At 36.7% G+C, this 20013-nt stretch overlaps 1 protein-coding gene across 1 annotated transcript in view; it reads right to left on the reverse strand.

Annotated features, from left to right (window-relative positions):
• The window catches only part of SPOCK3 (SPARC (osteonectin), cwcv and kazal like domains proteoglycan 3), a 156711-nt gene that overhangs the window by 98372 nt on the left and 38326 nt on the right, over nt 1–20013 (reverse strand). The window contains exon 3 of the mRNA XM_085222043.1: nt 700–745. Coding sequence (XP_085078169.1) covers nt 700–745 — 46 coding nt within the window. The remainder of the gene's footprint in view (nt 1–699; nt 746–20013) is intronic.

The raw sequence follows: 20013 nt of genomic DNA on the forward strand, positions 1-20013 counted from the left end.
AGTGATGAGTGGTGTCCCACAGGGGTCTGTCTTGGGAGCAGTGCTCTTCAACATCTTCATCAATGACACTGATGATGGACTCAAGTGCACCCTAAGCAATTCTGCCAGTGACACCAAGCTAACTGGTGCAGCTGACATGTAAGAAGGAAGGGATGCCATCCAGAGGGACCTCAACAAGCTCAAACGGTGGGCTTGCGTGAACCTAATGAGGTTCAACATAGCAAACTGCAGGGTTTTGCACTTGGGTCAGAGTTATCCCAAACACATATACAGACTAGGAAAAGAACTCCTTGACAGCAGCCCTGCAGAGAAGGACCTGGTGGATGAAAAACTGAACACGAGCCAGCAGCATGTTCTTGCACCTCAGAAGGCCTCCATCAGAAGAGGGGTGGCTGGTTTTAAGTATATGCGTAAAACAAAACAAGACCCAAATCCCATTAACTTGTTTAGATAAGAGAAACTTTAAGCTAGTCTGCTACTGCCCTCTTTCAGCCTCTAATCAATAAAAGCTTGCAAAAGTCATAGATGTAAAACAATTAGGTTACAAATCAACTTCTGGTCCCTTTTCATAACAGTCATTTGAAGAGTGAGAAGATAACAAACTCACAGTTGCAGAGTTATTCTAAAACAGGAACACATTTGTAAGTATTTTAATCTTAAACCATCCAAAAAAAACATAAAATAGTAGCAGAATCTTACCTTGATCAAATGGTTTACCCGGACTCCATGTGCGAAAATAATCATCCTGGAGAAGGAGAAACAACCTACATTTAGTAAAATATAATAAATCAGTATGTACATCCAAAAGTCATTTGATCATAAAAGACAAGATATATACCAACCTCTACTTCCTAGAAAAGGCAAGCAGTGAAAACAAATGAGAAAAAGATTACAGTCATCATAATGGGACAAATTACACACATAGAATAAAACAGTGTTTTTCAGAGGTCATTTGCACTCATCAGGTAAAAAGTTACACAAACACTACTTGCTAACACTGAAAATAGTTATTTCTCAAAGCACTTATATAGGATATGTTTCTAGTTCTGCTTATAAAATATTACAGTAGCTTTATTGTACTCTGAGATATTGAAATCTTAATTACATCATTAATTTTTCAAACCCAAAGCTCCAACATCGCTATTAATTGAATATAATGAAATTCTAAACAATCATAAATGAATTTTAGAAAGATATTCTGTTTTACAATTTTCAACTGTAAAATCTGCCATTAAATAATTCTAATTAACTCGATTTTCTACAAATCATTTTCCTAAACATCAAATATCCTTCTAATTACGTGAGACTGTACTCATTTGAATTTATGAATAAATTTGGCTTCACTAACTACCATGATCACTTAGTGTTTTATCCAGGAGTCCTATCCAACTGGCTGAAAGATCACCAAGAAACCTCAGTTTACAAAAATTAGAACTACTGAGAAAATGTGAGCTCACACAGTTGTCAAAACCACATAATCACAGCTAAAAGAATGATCAAACAGCAAGTACATTTACAAGAACAAAAAGCTCTTTGGTTTTTAGTGGGACAATAATTTTACTTCAAAGAGGGAAAAAAAGTGGTTGCATCCTAAGCTGTCTTTCACTGATTATGTTTTATTAGTAAAAACTGTTTTTATGGGAAAATTCCTTTGAAACGCAAAGAGATAAATGAGCAGAATCTGGAAGTACAGAGTAGAATCAAAGTTATAAATGCATACTTGTGCATTCCTTTACTCAATGCTGCATAGATTAACAATGATAAATGCCTTTTTAATTACTATGTAAATAAATACCGCAAATAAAATGAGTTTAAAACACTGGAAGAGATGAGTAGAAATCACAATTATGACAGTGTTTTCCAATTTTATTCCTCCTGATAGTAAACTACAGAGGTAGTTTCAACAGCTTTGTGGCAGCTCTAATGTAATGCTCCTCCATGAATCATACTGTATTGGTAAAACTTCCAATTCTTGCAAAAAGCATGATATGTGAATATCTTTACTGGCTATTGTTTAATTTCTTTTTCACTTAATTTGAAATACATACATTACATTTAGTTGCTTTATATAGGAATAGCGGGTAGGAGCAGAAAATCCTCAATTTTCTGTTACCTTCCTTCTGTGTTTTTCTAAAGCATCTAATAATAATTTTCACTTTATCTTTTATTCTCTGGAGCTCAGATTTTTCTCAAAATGGCCATGATAGTCCTCTCTCTGTTGCATCAAATACACTGGGATTTTCTATGAAGTTTCTATGTAGGTTTTCTTCCTACAATTGTTATGTTACATACAATATAGCCGAATACTGGACTAATAAAAAGAGATACATTTTTATTTTGTATATCTTAAAGAAAGAAGTTATAATGGAAGTGCTATTAAAACAGTAAAATACATCATTTTCATCATTTTTTTCTTCATGAACTTTGTTTAGACTAAAGAGTGCTACTGTAAGATTTATTCAGAAAGAGCTGGATCCTCCATCAATTTCTGCTAAAGCAGTAATGTTTGCCCAAAATTAACCTATTCAGATATTACTTGCAATTAGAATGCTGAGAAGTTAGCATAAGTAGAACATAAGACTAAGAGGACAGAGGTTTCACCCATGGTCTGTAACACACTCAGATCATTTTACTAGCCTTCTTACTAGCCTTCATTTTGTACTGGAAAAGACAATAAATCGATTCTTGTTAACCGTCTTCATACCACAGGCAAATTCACAAATCCCAAACATAATCTCAGACAGATATTTCTAGAACCAAGAGCCCTACCTGACACATTTCTGTTTATAAAAGCATTCTATGCCATTCCTATTATCCCACTTTTCCTACTTTTTTTCCCCGACTTTTTCCATTACTCCTGCTGCTACAGAATTTTCAGCAACAATCAAATAAAAAATGTGAAGAGTAATGAAGAAAACTGGATAAATCCAATATGTCTATCCAAGCACTTCTTTATTTTACAAGTGAATTAAGCATGTCATTCAAGTGTGTCACTTTGCCCTGTATCAACTGACAGAAATCAAACCTTCTATTTGAAAATCTGAGGTCTTTTTTAATACATTGAATTAAATGTCAACACAAACCTATTTCGATATACTAAACAAAAATATCACATACCTCTATTGATTTTCCTGAAGAGTTAAAATTTTCACATCACCTATTACTTAAACAAAATCCACTACTGACTACAGTAAAACAAAACCTTCACACACCTCTACAAACAGGGAGAGTAGTCAATTGAGTCTCGTTCTTGAGTAAGGCACTTGGTTCAATAAATTTCAGTTTGATGCTTTTACAAATATTCCTACAGCTACTTAACCCACTAAAAAAGTGGTTTCCTGTTACATTCAGACCTTTCCTGACCTTCAGTAATAAAATGTTGACTATTATAATGTTCAATATTCTTTTTGGGATATCATCAGAGGAATAACATGAATTTACAAAGCCTCACTTTTCATTACTGTAATGTAAGATTAGTACTAAAAACAGAATGAACAAATACACAGTTAACAGTGAAAGGCAAATAGTGTTACAGTATCTAGCCAATCCTTGAACCTCGAATCAACGCAAAAAGAAACCTCTCAGGAAAGAGTCTAACTTCTTATTTTCTTCAGGGATTTCTTAGATTTGTCCTGGGCACATTCAAGGGCCTGAAGGTATTGAAGCAATATGGAATAAAGTCACAAATTTGTCACAATAACCATAATGCTTTTCCAATGTTACCTATGTAAAGATAGCTAGGTATTTTAAATAGAAAATTCATCCTTAGTGCTCTTCTTGAAACTATATGGAATTCATTAAAGTCTCTATCTAAAGCATACACACTGCACTAATATTAGCTGTGTATCACGGGGCTGATAGCCATGTCTAAAAATTATGCACTTTTAAGCATTATGCTAAGTCAGGGTCATGATGATAGAGCTACAACATTTAAAGAAAAATGTATGTATTGCTTGGATTTATCCCAGGTATTTATACAAACTGAGAGAAGAAACCCTTGTCAGCAGCCCTGCAGAGAAGGACCTGAGGGTCCTGATGGATGAGAAGCTGGACATGATCCAGCAGCGTGCGCTTGCAGCCTGGAAGGCCAACTGTGTTCTGGGCTGCATTAAAAAAGGGGTGGCCAGCAGGGAGAGGGAGGGAGATATAGGTCAGGAGGAAGTTTTTCACACAGAGGGTGGTGAGGCATTGGAACAGGTTGCCCAAGGAGGTTGTGGATGCCCCATCCCTGCAGGCATCCAAGGCCAGGCTGGATGTGGCTCTGGGCAGCCTGGTCTGCTGGTTGGCGACCTTGCACACAGCAGGGGGTTGAAACTAGATGAGCATTGTGGTCCTTTTCAACCCAGGCCATTCTATGATTCTTTGACTTAACAAAAAAAAACCTAAGATTTTTACAGGGTGGCATAGAAAGCTGACTATTGCCAGATTTGACACTTTTTCTGTGGCTTACGTCTCGTGTCTCCCACGAGAAATACAGTTAGTTTACCTAGAAGAAGCAGCTCAGTGCACAAAACACCTCAGACACAGATAATGGCAGTGGCAATTCGTATCCAATATTTATACCTTCGAATCAGGTAATCTTAAGGATCAGCCCATATATGAAACAATCAGCATGAGAGAACTATTTCCAAAACGATGATCAACCATGACTCTGCTGCTCTGGAACAAATTCTGTATGCCATTAGGTGAGACTGAGTCTTGTTATACATTCCCTTCCTATTTTTCTGGCATCTAGCCTCTAGTAGAGCACTGGAATGACAAGTGAAAGGATGTTAGTTTGTCGTTCAGTGCCAGCCTCCAGGGAGGCTGCTGTCAGCTTCCTTTGCTGCTCATGGCTTGAGGGCCATGCCACCCGCAAGGCCTGCATTCATGGGACTGGCACAACACGATTAAAATCAGAAACTGCTTCTAGCAACTCTGGCACCAACTTCCCTGTGCTCAATGTGCCTCCCGCTCCCTTTTCTTTGCCTCACACTTCTAGTACTGTTGATGAGGCTGGGCTAAGAGCCACCACTTTTCAGCTCCCTCTGTTTCACAGATCTCATTCAGAAGGATTTCTGTGGAGGCAGTCTATTTGCTACTATCAGCATTAATAACAGCAGGTTTCTACAGCACAGCTTTGTAACTATTTGCCAGGAAATACCAAATGCTCACTAAAGCTTATATTCACAAGTACTGAGAGAATACTGGAAAACTTTTTGAAGAGGAATGAATTAATACTAAAGCTGAACCTGCTAGATTCCTATAAAAATTAGAAAGCATTATTTCTTTAGAAGTGCATATCCAAGAGATTACTATACATAAAAATTAAATAAATAAGAATCACCTTTTCCTTATAAACAAATAAAAAATTTTGGTCGCGCTCGTCCTGCTATGCTGTCAAGATTCAACATGTGAGGAGGACGTTAAATTAATTGTACTACAAGAGTAAAGTCCAGAGTTGAGACAATAGATGAAAATAGATGACACAGATGTCTATTCACTAATGCACAAACCATTGGTAACAACAACAAAAACTTATTCCTGAGTTCTGTATACAATGGCATAGTCTGCAGAAGGGCAGACGACAGTGGTATAACAATAAAGAACAGACTACACAGAGAGTTCATATCACTTCTTTTAGGGTGAAGACAATGGACCCAACTGTTCTGCAAGAAATGGCCAAGATTACTGTGAGGCTATCAGCTATGGTGAGCTACGTCAGGGTGTTCTTAAGAAAACAAAATCTAGCTTATTAAAAAATAAAACATAAGAAGGTAGATCAAGGGAGCTACAAGCCAAACAGTCCCACCTCAGTCCCTGTAAAGATCAATGAAAAACACTTGCCTGGAATGCACTTCCAGGCACTTGACTTTCAAGACGAAATACTCAGTGTAGATCTACCTACCTACCAATGCATATATATAGTTGTTGTACCTCAAGGTTATTCACAGTATAGGCGAACTGTTCTTTGATTCAAAACAGGGACTCTCACGAGTTATGATTTTAATTTCTCAATAAAACCATCAAGTTCAAAGCCTTTTTATGCCCTCTTGCCCCTATTGGTCCTTTTCCAATTATGCTATGTAAAGACTCCTCAATGATACAAAAGCTTAAAAATACCATGAATCAGCACGCCTGATGAGTATATGATGCTGATTACATACAAACCAAAAAGTGTACAAAAAGCAGTCATTACAACTGACTATGAAAAATGGGATGAACATTTAACACGCATTGTCTTCAACAGCCATTATATGGCTTTGCTTGTACGCAACCAAACCAATAATACAAAAATGATGTATTTTCTGATGGAAGTTATTAGCATGCTTTACTGATTCTACTGGCAATAGGTTTATAAGATGTGTAAGAACAGAATTTTATGTTAGATAAGACTAAGAAAGTATTTTTTAATACACAGAAAAGAAAAAAAAAAGCAAAAAATGCAAGTGCACTGAGAATTTTAGGGAGATAAATAAACTCATTTCACAAGATTATCAGATACATAACAATAAATTTTGATCACTGACATACTGCAACAAGATTTTGATGGTTGAAATACCATTATAATCCTTAAATTATCTAATTCCAGTTATTGAAAAATGTTACCATAGGTATTCTAAGAGCACTGATTCTGATATATCTTATTTAAAAGACAAATACCTACTCCAAGTCCTTAGGAAAATCATTTTGTCTCCCAATATGTAGCTGTAAAAAATTACCCGATCACTCCAATAGAAAATGAGGTATCTGAGCACCTCATTATCATTTTTAACTTTTGACGCTACACTCAGTCTGGTCCCAAAGTTTCTACTGTGGGTAAAAAAGAAAGAACAAGTTTGCATTTACTGAAAGGTAGTATTGTGTTGTATTTCTTTACAGAATTCACCCATCAAAGGCTACTGCTTCCCCCATCCTGTCTAGGACCTGTGAAATGTGAGGTAAAAGTACATAGCCCTGCCTGCAGGCTACTGCATATCCCAAGATGCTAGGCTGGGGTCACATCCTTATGTACAAAGTAAGTACATTCCACTTCTGCATCCCCAAAGTTGAGCTACAGATGCAAAAGGTAACTGAACAGTAGTATTACCTTCTGTATGTACGTACATACTTAAGAGTTGATGGTAAACAGAATCCAACCGTTACAAGAAATGAGGTTCCATATTTAAGGACAAACTAAGGAATATCATTATCTTTTCTATTATTTTTCTTCACTCTTTAATAGAGCTTAGAATTCATAATATAAAGAAGTTTTTGTTCATTAATGTATTTGTTTTTCTCTTTCTGGAACCATCTTCCTCATTAATTTTTGTGCATTATCTTGTTACTGAAGAAACAAATTTATTTTTAAATTAAATAAGAGAAACTGCTCCTGACAGGCATAGCTGTATATGTGAAACAAGGAATTCAAGAGGATCAGATTACAGAGTTCTAGAATACATGGAAAGACATTTTGCACCATTAGCACCTTTGAGCTAATATTCCCACCAACAGTCCCATGATCAAGAAACTCTGAATATCACAGTTTCAATGCAGTAATTAAGTAGAATAAAGCAAGAAAAATTTCTGTGTGAAGAAACAATCCTCAAAGAAGCCATCGTATCCTCACCATTACATTTTCTTCTTATTTATACAGCATCCACATAAAGAATCAGTAAGACAGATAAGCCATACTACTCAAACGGCTGAGAACTTGTAAAGAGAACAGCAGATCTGATCCCACAGCATGAACCTAGTTCTGAGTAACATATATGCACTGCTTTACAGGTGAGAAGAATATAAACATTTCTTTCATTATCTGCAAATGCTGCTTTTCTCAGACAGAGATGCAAATTTAATAATTGTCATTGAAAATGCAAGAGGAAGCCCACTTTAGCTAGTTTCACTTGGGAAGTCATTGCTATCTTTGCCCACTACAGGAAGAATTTATTTATATATAATGCAAATATTTTACATCTAATGCAGCAGTTTGTAGCTCATTTGTTACAAAGCCTGTTACTGAGCTCTGGGGAAATTACAAATCTAGGAATAAAGCGTACAAAATACTTTACACATCTGAATGAATAACCTGGTAGCTGTGTTTTGCCTTTGGTCAGTCTTGCATAAAAATAGAGGCAGATATTCAAATTTTCCTAATTCCTAGCCACAGCACAAACATGATAACAAGGCATCATACTGGAAATATTATTCATTCATGTGAAATCATAAGATAGTTTAAATACAGAATAATACTAATATATGGAATGGTTCAAAATTTCTCCATAAGATTGAGGGAAGATACTTGGAATGACATTCTAAACTACTAGCACACATGGCATTTCTCAATGTACATAGTTATTTATCTACAACATCTGTAACTGGAAAAACATCCTGTCATCCCACGACATGCTGGGAAGGGCTTAAAGCTAATGGTATATTTTCTGTGAATCCCTTCTACAGCCATTTCACAACTTACTAAAATCTTCTGCTCCACCAATCTGGCACAAACCCAGAGTAACAGGTACTGCATGACGTAGCAGAATGCTGAGTGTACTCTTTCTTCTTCAACTCAGAATTGTTAATATGTATATATGTCTACAATGTATTGAGAGAGAATTATATGTTAAATATAAGCATTCAATTATTTAACAGTGAAGCATATGTACATTGCTGAAACCACAACTAACAATACAGAGCTTTATTGGTACTTGCTTTTTCAAAACATGCTATTTAACATTTTCTCATTCCTATTTTATGCACAGATCAGTATTAATAAAATATTTACCTCTAATATTTTTCTGTTTTTAGAAACAATCTCTACCTGTATCTGCATGAACACTAAGTGCATAAAATCTTGCTTGTGCATTTTAGAAGTGATATCTTAATTTCCAGTAAAACTACTACAATGACAACAGGATACTAATTTGGCAACAGGGCAAGAACAAATGTAAGACTATTTCCACTCTACAGCTCTAACCAAAACTTCAGTTTGTAATTCATATTTAGATAGAATAAGAATGCTGAACTGGAGCATTTTTTAAATTGAATTGCTTTAGCTACGACGTCAAGCATGCTGCTACTCCAAACCTTTAAAAAATACTAATAAAAATTTAAAAGCTTCCTCAAAATTGTTTTGGCAGTATCTGTTCATACGGAAGATCACATATTCCTTGACAGAACCTAATCTCTGGTTCTTTGTAGGTTTACCTATGGACTGGATTATCTGAAATAGTTCCCAATGACAAGAACCTGTGTTATTTCATCTTATTCTGTGAATGAAACAAGATGCAGCATTCTGCAATACAACTAAGAAATATCAGTCAAACAGATTGAACACACTGATACAATAAATAACCACGGAAAGAATGAAAAAGACCATTTGCCCTGTTTTAATTGATTAACAGATCCCACAATGAAAGGAAATCAAAAGAACCAGCCAGTTTTGTTAGAACTGAATGACTCCAATTGCGAGTCAACTGAACCTCGTCAGCGACTCACAATCCAGAGAAACAGGTTCAAAGAGGAGTATTTAAAAGATGGACTAAAATGGTTTAGCATTTAGAAATTTAAATCTATTTTTCTCCCGCAGCTCTCAAATCAAGACACTATGTCATTGCATTAGGTATTACTCAAAAATCACAACACTTTTCCTATCAAAACATTTAGACTTAAGACAGCGCAGAAGTGCAAGTATAATGAAAAGCACAAGAAACTGTGAAGACATGGCTTGCATTAAAGCAAAATAAACAGATAAACGCCTCTGTTGTACATGTCTGAAAGTATTGCTTTGAAGACTTTTGGAGTTTTTGGCTGCCTAAGCTTGTATGAGGAACACGAGAAGTCAAAAGAAAATATGCAGCAGTTGAACTAAGAAATTCCCCCAACCAGAACCGCTTATACAAAGTACATTGATTTCAGTAGCATGAGACTAAATTTTATATGGTTGATGAATAACTGTTTTCTTCTGGGCTGAAAAGTGATTTTTCTTGCAGTAGCAGAATGGCATTACAGGAAAAAGGCCAGAACAGGGAGAAATACATCCCTTGCAGTGAGTAATAAAATAACGAGGTGAGCAACAACCATACTTATTAAGGAACAGCTACTGTTCCCAGATGATACAGAAAATGAAGAATACCCTAAGCAGGTTAAAAAATGGGCTAAAGGCTGGATCTGTATCAGTAACTGCAGTCAGCATTAAGATCTCCCTTATTAAGTCCACTGGCTCAAACCCTGAGATCTTTTGAGCTCTCGGTGGGAAAGATGGGCTGCATCCAAGGTACACAGTGCTGTAACGTAGTTAGGAACTGACCTTGACAGCTGAAATACAAGCATAAAGTTCCTGGATTAATATCTGTTTGCTTTCCTGCAAAGTAGTAAACACAATCAGACAGCAAAAGAAGGAAAAAAAAAAAAACCAAAACACTACTATGCTTCCTTCTCTCTGCAAATAATCCCTACACTCCTCTGAAAACCAACTCAATAGACTGCTTTTCCAATATTTGAAGCAGTCAGAGCTCTGAGTAGAAAGTAGAGTCATCGCTACATCTTCTACATTCTTGTTCACATGTACCACAGATGACTTTGAGACTGTGTGTTCATATCAAAGGAAACTGATTATCACTATTTAGATGAATCTGAAAAATTAAGTAATCTTATTGCTCATGACAAAGTAAAAAATGCATCATATAAGCAACTTAATAGTGAGACTGCAATCACTTAAGTCCAGAACAACTGAAACAATTAACAAGTTCCCATTTCTGATTTGTTCCCATTTTTATATTTGCTAAAAAATTAGCAAATTTAGATATCATCATGAGATCTGCATGAATTGCATCTTATTGAATACAATCTGAATGATGTAACTTGTGGCTTAAGAAAACTGAATTTGAGCAGTATCCATTCTACAGCAGTATTCTAACCTTGCATGTCACCACTGGAATTGGGTTCCATCGTTTGGGTAGGTAAGTTTGGAGATCTCCTGCTTCATGTTAAAGAAGTAGTTACCCTGCAACTGGAAAAGGAATTTCATACCTGCCTTTGTCTGTTTGTTTGTTTAAAGAAAACTCAGCCAGAGATCATTTCTTAGGAAAATATTTGCAAGCTTAACTATGTCCCCTGTGCCAAACAAGAAATGTAGGCTTTAGTTTTAATCACCACAGGAAATGCACTTCACAGCTACAGCCTTAAAAATGAAATCCAAAATTCGCGATACCACTAATTACTTGCCCTACTATAAACTTTGCCTATTTCTTCCCAATAAAAGTTCTGTATTAGCTAATAAATTAATATAGTATTATGATACCTTTTTTCCATCTCAAAAATCTCTCTGGCTTTTCAGTTTCTCAAACACTAGTTCTAGCACGACTTTCATTTAATTGCTTCTATTCATTCCTTAAGAAACACTTGTCTTCTGACTTTCCTTCATCCTGCTTTGCAGATATTAAATAAATAGCACTTTAACACTGTATGGTCTAATTACTTTTTGCATTGACAACAACTATTCCAAATGAAATTAAATAAAATTTAAATTTCTGACAGAATGCATTGTGATGATGCCACACCTATAAACAAGACAAGAAGTTTAAACCGAACCCATGTGAAACAACCAGAGATCAAAGGTTGACGAAAAACAAATGATATCCCAAGCAAAAGAAAATTAATTTGAAAGAAACTCCGGATGTTTTCTTCTCTGATACACCATTACAGCACCGAGCAAAATTAAAGTGCTCTGGCTATCCTGAACACTTGTAGATTTCTTTTTATTTCGACATGACAGACAGCACTAAAAATAGAACCTCACATGAAGTAAACATTGCCCATGACACATTATATCCTAAACTTCTAAGATTTTTGTTTTTAAATTTCATTGATTAGCTTTTTTTAGTTACTTCCTAAGAAAACCTGGGTGTCACAGTGAAACATAAAGGAGTGGGAACACCCTTCACCTAACACACATAAGCAGGAACTATAAAATAGCTGAGATACAGTGACCTTACTTGACCTTTCAAATGGTAGTAGTAGATTTACTAATATCAGAAAACAACTCAGGTCCAGCTCTTTTCTCTACTAATATTTCCAGGCATAGCTTACAATCTTTATTACGTGATGTATGCAGACTCCCCTTCTGCCCTTTCATTTCCATACCAGCTAATCTAGCCCAAATTCTAGCTGCACTTTGGAATAGCCCTAAAGCAGCTTCTGTATGTCAGCCAGGTATCGTTTTTGGCCCCTTCATTCCTTTTTATTTATACACATCCTATTTTCATTTTCTTTTCTCTGTTTGCTCAGTTGTTTCTTTTATTATGGGTAATACAGTTCCTACCCTTAACTTCATTCTTCATCGCTCTATTGAGTATGGGTTGATTGGACAAAAACACACTCTGGTATTGTACACTTTTTACTAATATCTTTCATCACCACATATTAATCGTCAATGCTGCTGCACATGAATAGCCTTCTTCAGGGAAAGTAACAAAGAACTTTCTCCAAAAAGGCTGTCCTCCAATGAAAATAAGAGCAAATGGTCATTTTTGATAAGACCAAAGACTGTGGCCTCAGTCCTATTGCTGGGAAAAGCAGTTATTCAGAAAAAGAGCAATTCAGCATGCAGCTCTAAGAGAACATAATCTGTTAAACCCTTAAAGTACTAACTTTCACTGATGAAGCCTGAAGAAAAAAAGAACTGAACGTGTTCAAAGGCAGCTCAGCAGAGGAATTTTAAGCACCAAACAAAGTTTGAAATATCTGTATTTCATTAGATTTGTAATGCACAAGCATGTCACCAAGTGCTGAATTTCTTGAAGAAATTACTCTTACGTGCAATTTAACTCAAACTAATTGACCACCTTCTTGTAGATCATTAGTGACTGCATTGTTCTGAAAGAGTATATGACATCTTCACATGCAGGCTGGTATGAAGCTCCTGCTTTGTATGGGAAACTCCAATCAACTTTGACTGTTTGTACCATAAGATGCTCCACAATGCATCCCTTGTAAAACAGTAAGACAGGGAGCAAGAAAGAGCCTATTTCTAAGTGGCTCCCTGAAAGTTGTAATGGATCCTCTCCAATTTCAGACATTCCAAATGCGTAACAGGACAAAGTTCTGCAGTGAGAAATCTCAGCAGACCGGGTGTGAGCAAAGAAAATCCCCTTCCCTTTGTTAGGATAATACTGCTAATGGAAAAACTGCTATAAATTTGACACTGACATCAGTCTTCTGAAAGACAAAAAGTCTATTAACACTGCTTCAGCAGCACCTTAACACTAAATGGACATTATCACATTTTCAGAATTTACTGTACTGATCACCTAGTCTCTAAGTTATTATTCATCTAATGAATTTTCCTTAACATTTTTATTTTTTATTTGAAAAGCACATTTTGCTTATTTCATTTTTATGACACACTGCCCCATTAATCTTATGTTTCTTTCTTTCTCCATACTCTCTGCTTTCCTGGTATTTATTTTCTGTAAAAGCTAATATCTTTTGATGGTTATCTAAAACTAGATGCCTAGGAGTCTGTTAAGCACAGCACCATCATTAGCAAATTTTATTCCAATAAAATGCAGTAGTTTCTACTTTCAGCTTTAAACACCCAAAGAATTTTGGGTGTAACATCAAGTAATCAGTACTGCCTAAATTATTTTCTATCCCTTATTGCAGATCCTTTGCCAAAAATCTGATTTCCTTAAAGTATAAACATTTACAATTAAATCACATGGGCCCTATACAGGAGCAGAAGACTAGACACACATCTTATAATATAAAGTACACTAATTCAGGTGGAGCTGAAAATGAGAAACATGCAACTATCTCTTAAAAGTGAAGAGGTGTACAGTACAGGTAGGAAAATGAGGGCCAGACAGTGGGGGAATCCAGTGAGTCCTATGGTCTAATTAATAAAAAAAATTGCTTACTGTATCAAAATCATTATCAAAACTGGAAAAATAACTGATCTAATTTTACAGCCTTCAGCATTTCTTTACAAATTGAGGAGATAAGAAGTAGTATTTTAACTGATTTCAGAGAGACGTGACTTTTCAAATATTTAACTCCCATTTATTGATTCATTCTATTGAAGGATTAGTTTAATTCACATGAAACTGAGAAGCTAGGTTTATCAATAAGCTTGGTTCTTATTAAACAACCAATTAACCAACCTAGTGGCCTTCTGTGATGGTGTCACTGCATCGATGGACAAGGGAAGAGCCTCTGATGTCACCTATCTCAACTTCACTATGGCCTTTGACATGGTAACCCACAACATCCTCCTCTACAAATTGGAAAAGTATGGATTTCATGGGTGGATGGATGAAGAACTGGCTGCAGGATCAAGTTCAGAGAGCAGTCATCAATGGCTCCACGTTTGGATGGAGATCGGTGACAAGTGGTGTCTCCCAGGGGTTGGTGCTGGCTCCAATGCTCTTTAATATGTTCATCAATGACATCAACGGTGGGGTTGAACGCACCCTCAGCAAGTTTGCTTATGACACCAAGTTGTGGGGTGAGGTTGACACACCAGAGAGATGGGATGACATCCAGAGCAACCTGGACAAGCTCCAGCAATGGGCCCAGGTGAACCTCATGAGGTTTAAGAAATCCAAGTGTGAAGTCTTGCACCTGATCAAGGCAGACCCCATTACCCCATTACCAACACAAACTGGGCGATGAAAGGATTGAGGTCAGCCCTGTTGAAAAAGACCTGGGTGTACTGGTGAATGGTAAGCAGGACAAGAGCCAGCAATGTGCCCTCAAACCCTAGAAAGCCAACTGTATCCTGGGCTGCATCAAAAGCAGTGTGGCCAGCAGGGTGAGGGAAGTGGTCCTGCCCCTCTATTCTGCACTGGTGAAGCCTCACCTGGAGTACTGCATCCAGATGTGGAGTCCTCAGCACAGGAGGGACATGGACCTGTTGGAGTGTGTCCAGAGAAGGGCTACAAAAATGATCCGTGGAATGGAACATCTATCTTGTGAAGACAGACTGAGAGAGCTGGGGCTGTTCAGCCTGGAGAAGAGAAGGCTGAGAGCTGACCTCAGAGCAGCCTGTCAGTATCCAAAGCGGAGCTACAGGAAAGAAGGGGATAGACTCTTTAGCAGGGTCTGTGGAGACAGAATAAGGGGGAAATGGCTTTAAGCTCAGGGAGGGTAGATTCAGGTTGGATATAAGGAAACAATTTTTTACAGGGAGGGTGCTGAGGCACTGGAACAGGTTGCCCAGTGATGTGATTGATGCCCTGTCCCTGGAGACTTTCAAGGTGAGGCTGGATAAAGTCCTAGGCAGCCTGATGTAGCTGTGCTGTCCCTATTCACTGCTGGGGGAGTTGGGCTGCATGGCCTTCAGAAGTCACAGAATCACAGAATTGTAGGGGCTGGAAGGGACCTTCAGAGATCACTGAGTCCAACCACTCTGCAAAGCAGGCTCCCTACAGCAGGCTGCACAGGTAGGCGTCCAAGCAGTTCTTGAATATCTCCAGAGAAACAGAATCCACAACCTCCTTTGGGCAGCCTGTTCCAGTGCTCCGTCACCCTTACTGTGAAGAAATTCTTTCACATTCTGGTGCGGAACTTCCTATTCTCCAGTTTATGGCCACTTCCCCTTGTCCTGTCCCCATAGACCACTGGAAAGAGGTTGGCCATGTGTCTTTGAGTCCCTTATCACTTAAGATATTTACAGAAAGGATTCTATGAATATAAAATTTCTGGTAATGACTTAGAACTATTTCTAGAAACACCAGACAATATAAATGGATATCTAATAGTTAAAGAAATTATGTTGTCCTACTTTCACAACCTTATTGCACCCTAACATCTCCTTTCCAATCCACTGTTATCTCAGCTCCTCAGGTCCTACCGCAGGTTATTATTGCCTTTAATCTCAAACTGAGGAGATTTGGTCCTTGCCAGGATGACTGACAAAGGATAATGCCAGTTGCTGCAGGAAACTGCTGATGCTTCAGTACGTGACACACAAAGTCAGTGTAGAGCTTGTGCAGAAATGCTGTATTAGAAAGAACTGTGCTGCTTGAAGCCTTTTTTCTTCTATGGGACTTAACACCGAAGCCTTGACTGTTTGACTAAATTCTTGGTAGCTATAATTACAACTGAAATAACTCTTTCCATATAAAAATAGAAGATTAGCTTTTTTTGATGTCCAATTAGGAAATTACATTCTGTATTCTTGAGATTCTGCTATGTTTCAAGTACAGTGAGTACCTTCAATTAGCCTTGAAATAGAATTATACTACTGAGCACTAAAATCTGCCATATTCTGTCTGAGAATGGGATCAGTTTCATCTGTACAGCCTACAGAGCAATGTATTTTGGTACCTTTCCAAATAGAAGGCAACTTGTGAACTTCAACCTTTTCTTAGTCTTTCACTCTGTTAGCTTCTGAATTAAGCGCTGCTATAAGTACTCTATACTGACCTGTTCTTCCTCTCCAAGCAGTTTTGTCTTTTCTGCTCTAAAATTTGCTTCAGTACTTTACTGAAGCTTATTTTAAAGTCTAAGCTGAAGTAAAGGGAAAAAAGACCAAATTAAATGCACTTTTTTTTTAGTACCTATAAACCAATCCCTACATTTATCTCACATCTATTACTTTAAGTACCATTAAAGCATTATGCTAAAGCCAATAAAAGGTTTTCCAAAGATTTTCCTGACCTTCAGACTAGACTTCACCATTAGTTTCTTTACTCATATTACAAATAAAATTTGTCTTGATGATTGAACACAATATATGCAGGAAAAGAGACTTTGAAAGTACAACTAAATATACCAAGTTGCTTTTCACACATTCAGTATAAGTTTAGTTACATTTTTCATATTATTCTGAATTTTAACACTGAAAACACACTTTCTCTGTTTCTCATTCTATAATGCTTTCACTATTGAAATGAAGCATTTTTCTAAACAATTTTTATTTAAAACGACACTTCAAATGCAATAAGATATCATACATTTGATTGCCAGTACGAATCTAAAATCCCTGCCCAAGGAAAACTCAGAACTGAGAAGACCGCTCAAGCAGAAACCAGCTACAGCCTCACAGTTACAAACAGAGATACTAATAGTTTCAGTGAATAAAAAAATATGATGGATAACTCGTCATGTTTGTTTAACTCTACTTTGATTCTAGAAGAACTACAGTATATACATGGAAAAAGAATCAGGCTTTTTCAGTCAGTCCTCTTTGTATGATCTTTTCTGGAAATGTTGACATAATATTTGATTCTGATTTATCTTACAGTTTTCACAGCTATCAATTAGAAAGAACATAACAGAACAGGCCTTCAGTAGTAAAAACTACTATCCTTGTAGAAAATGATGGCTCAATGCAGCAGAAGCAATGCTGATGGCATTTCTTAGTCAAATCTGATCTACCATAAAACTAACCTCTAGAAATAATGTGCAGTATTTCCTTCTCTGTCACTTCAGTTCTGCAATAAACTAGTTGCTTATCAGAATTATGCATCAAATCCTCATGCTTTTACCATGAGTCTACCTAGCAGCACTACATTGTGGTGTAATCTTAGTTGTGGAGGCAAACGAGCATAAAATGCACACTTAAAATTCCACTGGCCTGATTCAGAACTGCTTTTCTGCAGTTTTACCAGAGAAGTATCAGAATAATAAGAGTAATACTTCAGAAAGTAAATAGTAAGAAACACTCACAAAAATGTATCACCCAATAGGCACCAAACTTTCCAATTCATCTCCAATATGACGGAGTAGTGTCAGCTCTCCTATATACCAACAAATAGATACAAACCAAGATTCCAGATATATTAAAGACTCATTATTTTTGCAAAATCTTCTAAGGGCATTAAAGAAGGAAAGGAGGAATTAGGGTGACATGTGGCACAAACTTATTCAAAGCAAAAGGAACAAAACTACTTTAAAATATCTCTATATAGTAACCATATTTCTTCTAGAAATCAAGAAATAGGAGAAGCTGAGAGGACTTTGGAGAAGAGGAGGCTAAAGGAGGTTGCAGTGATGAGAGTGTCAGCCTCTTTTCTCTGGTGACAAGTGACAGCACACAAGGAAATGGCCTGAAGTCGCAACAGGAGAGGTTTAGTTTAGATGTCAAGAGGAATTTCTTCATAGAAAGAGACGTTAAGGCATTGAAAGAGGCTGCACAGGAAAGGGGTGAAGACCCCATCCCTGGAGTTACTTAAGAGATGTGGCATTTATAGACATGCTGCAGTAGTGGAATGGTAGTGGCAGATGATGTTTGGACTTGACGATCTTATGGGTCTTTTCCAACCTAAATAATTTTGCATCTTAATTTATGTAATAGTTTTTTAATATATGCCACCAATTGTGGAATTTTTACAGCCTCAAGAAAGGTTGCATTTTATTTTGTATCACTGAAATGACTGCTAAATAAAAACTCATAACACTCCACGCTCTGAGTTCCTTTCTGCCATCCAACGTGGATTTAGTAAATTCACCTTGCTGCCATATCTGACAGTTGTGGGCCTTTGGTCAAACTTCCTCTGGCAACGCAGTTCTTGTAAGGGCAAAATGTGCATGCTTTGCACTGGAAACTGATCATGTTTCTACAGAAGATGATTGTTATTATAAAATAAAGACTACAACATTAAACTTCAAAAAGACATCCTTATAAAATCCTAGTTTTCTGGCTCCATCTCCAATCAGACCCAAGAACAGATAGCTACACAGACAGATACACGCTCAGTTTTTCAGAAGGGAAAAAAAAGCAGACCAATGACCATTCTTCACTGTTTTATCCTTCAGATGGAGAGTCCTAAAATATTAAGCAGCTTCTTTTGAGAATCCACCTTTTTCATACAGTGGGCTACTAATTTTTCTGTTCTTAGTATTTCTTCTCTTTCTACTATATCTTGACGAGAGGAAAGAAGAGTGACAATATGAGCAAGGTACCATATAGAATTATACAGGAACTAAGTTTTTCAATTTATTTTACTGCTTTTAAAACTGCTTTTTACTGCTTTTTAATAGTTGCTAACATATAATTTGACATTTTTTTTCTTTTTTCTCTCTTGTCAGCCAGCATCTTAGATGTAAATTAACATAAAATTTTTATAGCAATCTTAATGTATTTCTTTTGGAAGAAGCCTGCCCAATACAAAAACCACAGTTGGTGGAGAAACTTTTACTTTTCTGTTACTTGGTGCAGGACTACTAACCAACAAAAGAAGCAGAGAAAAAAAATTTAAAACTTTTATCTTCGGCATCACATTTTATTCAACAGTCTCTTCATAAAAAACTAGTTTCACTGATGCTCTTGAGAGACTAACATCTTCCTTGTCAAACAATTTCTTGTTGTTATTTTTTTTTAAAGAAAGAAGAAGAAATCAGTATCTGTGGTTACTTTTTAAAAACATCATAGCTTTGAGACGAGTTATTTTCATAACAATGCAATGAACATGTGTGATGCAGGAGATAGTCATGTCTATGTTCTGTAAGTCATAATCTGAATTTTGGATGCATGTTAATTGGACTACTTGCAGGAAAAAAAAACAACATATGCAACAAAATGAACTGAAACTTTATTCACAGCAATAAGCAGTCCCATTATGTTGCCCTCCCTTCTCCATTCAGTGGAATTACCCCACAAACCAAGAGAAAGAAGAGTGTAAACACAAGAGAATGCTCAAATGTAATTTCAACAGCATTATATTGCAATTGCAGTTATAAACAAAAGCCTTGAGTCTCCAGTGTTTTCAGTTCACTGACAAAAAGCAGCTGAAACTAGAATTATGAATTCACAGCATCAAAATAAACAAAGAAATAAATAAATCACAGCTAACAGTGAAAAGAATGAAGTCTCTAAAATTGCAGTTTTACTAGGATTACACTCCTGGCAAAAGAACCAGGGTACACAGTAGCCTTAATAGGTAAGTACATAGCAAGGAAGAATTCCTGAACCTGATCAGACACACGACTCTGCAACACACCATTCATCATGGTGGAAGTTTCACAGCTCAAGCTCTGTAATGGCAAAGTTTATGTAAAGTAAGAATCTGCCAAGTACTGCAAATAATCTGAAGTTTCCTCCTATACTCT

This window comes from Meleagris gallopavo, chromosome 4, assembly GCF_905368555.1.
Source record: "Meleagris gallopavo chromosome 4, MGAL_WU_HG_1.1, whole genome shotgun sequence".
NCBI lineage: Eukaryota > Metazoa > Chordata > Aves > Galliformes > Phasianidae > Meleagris > Meleagris gallopavo.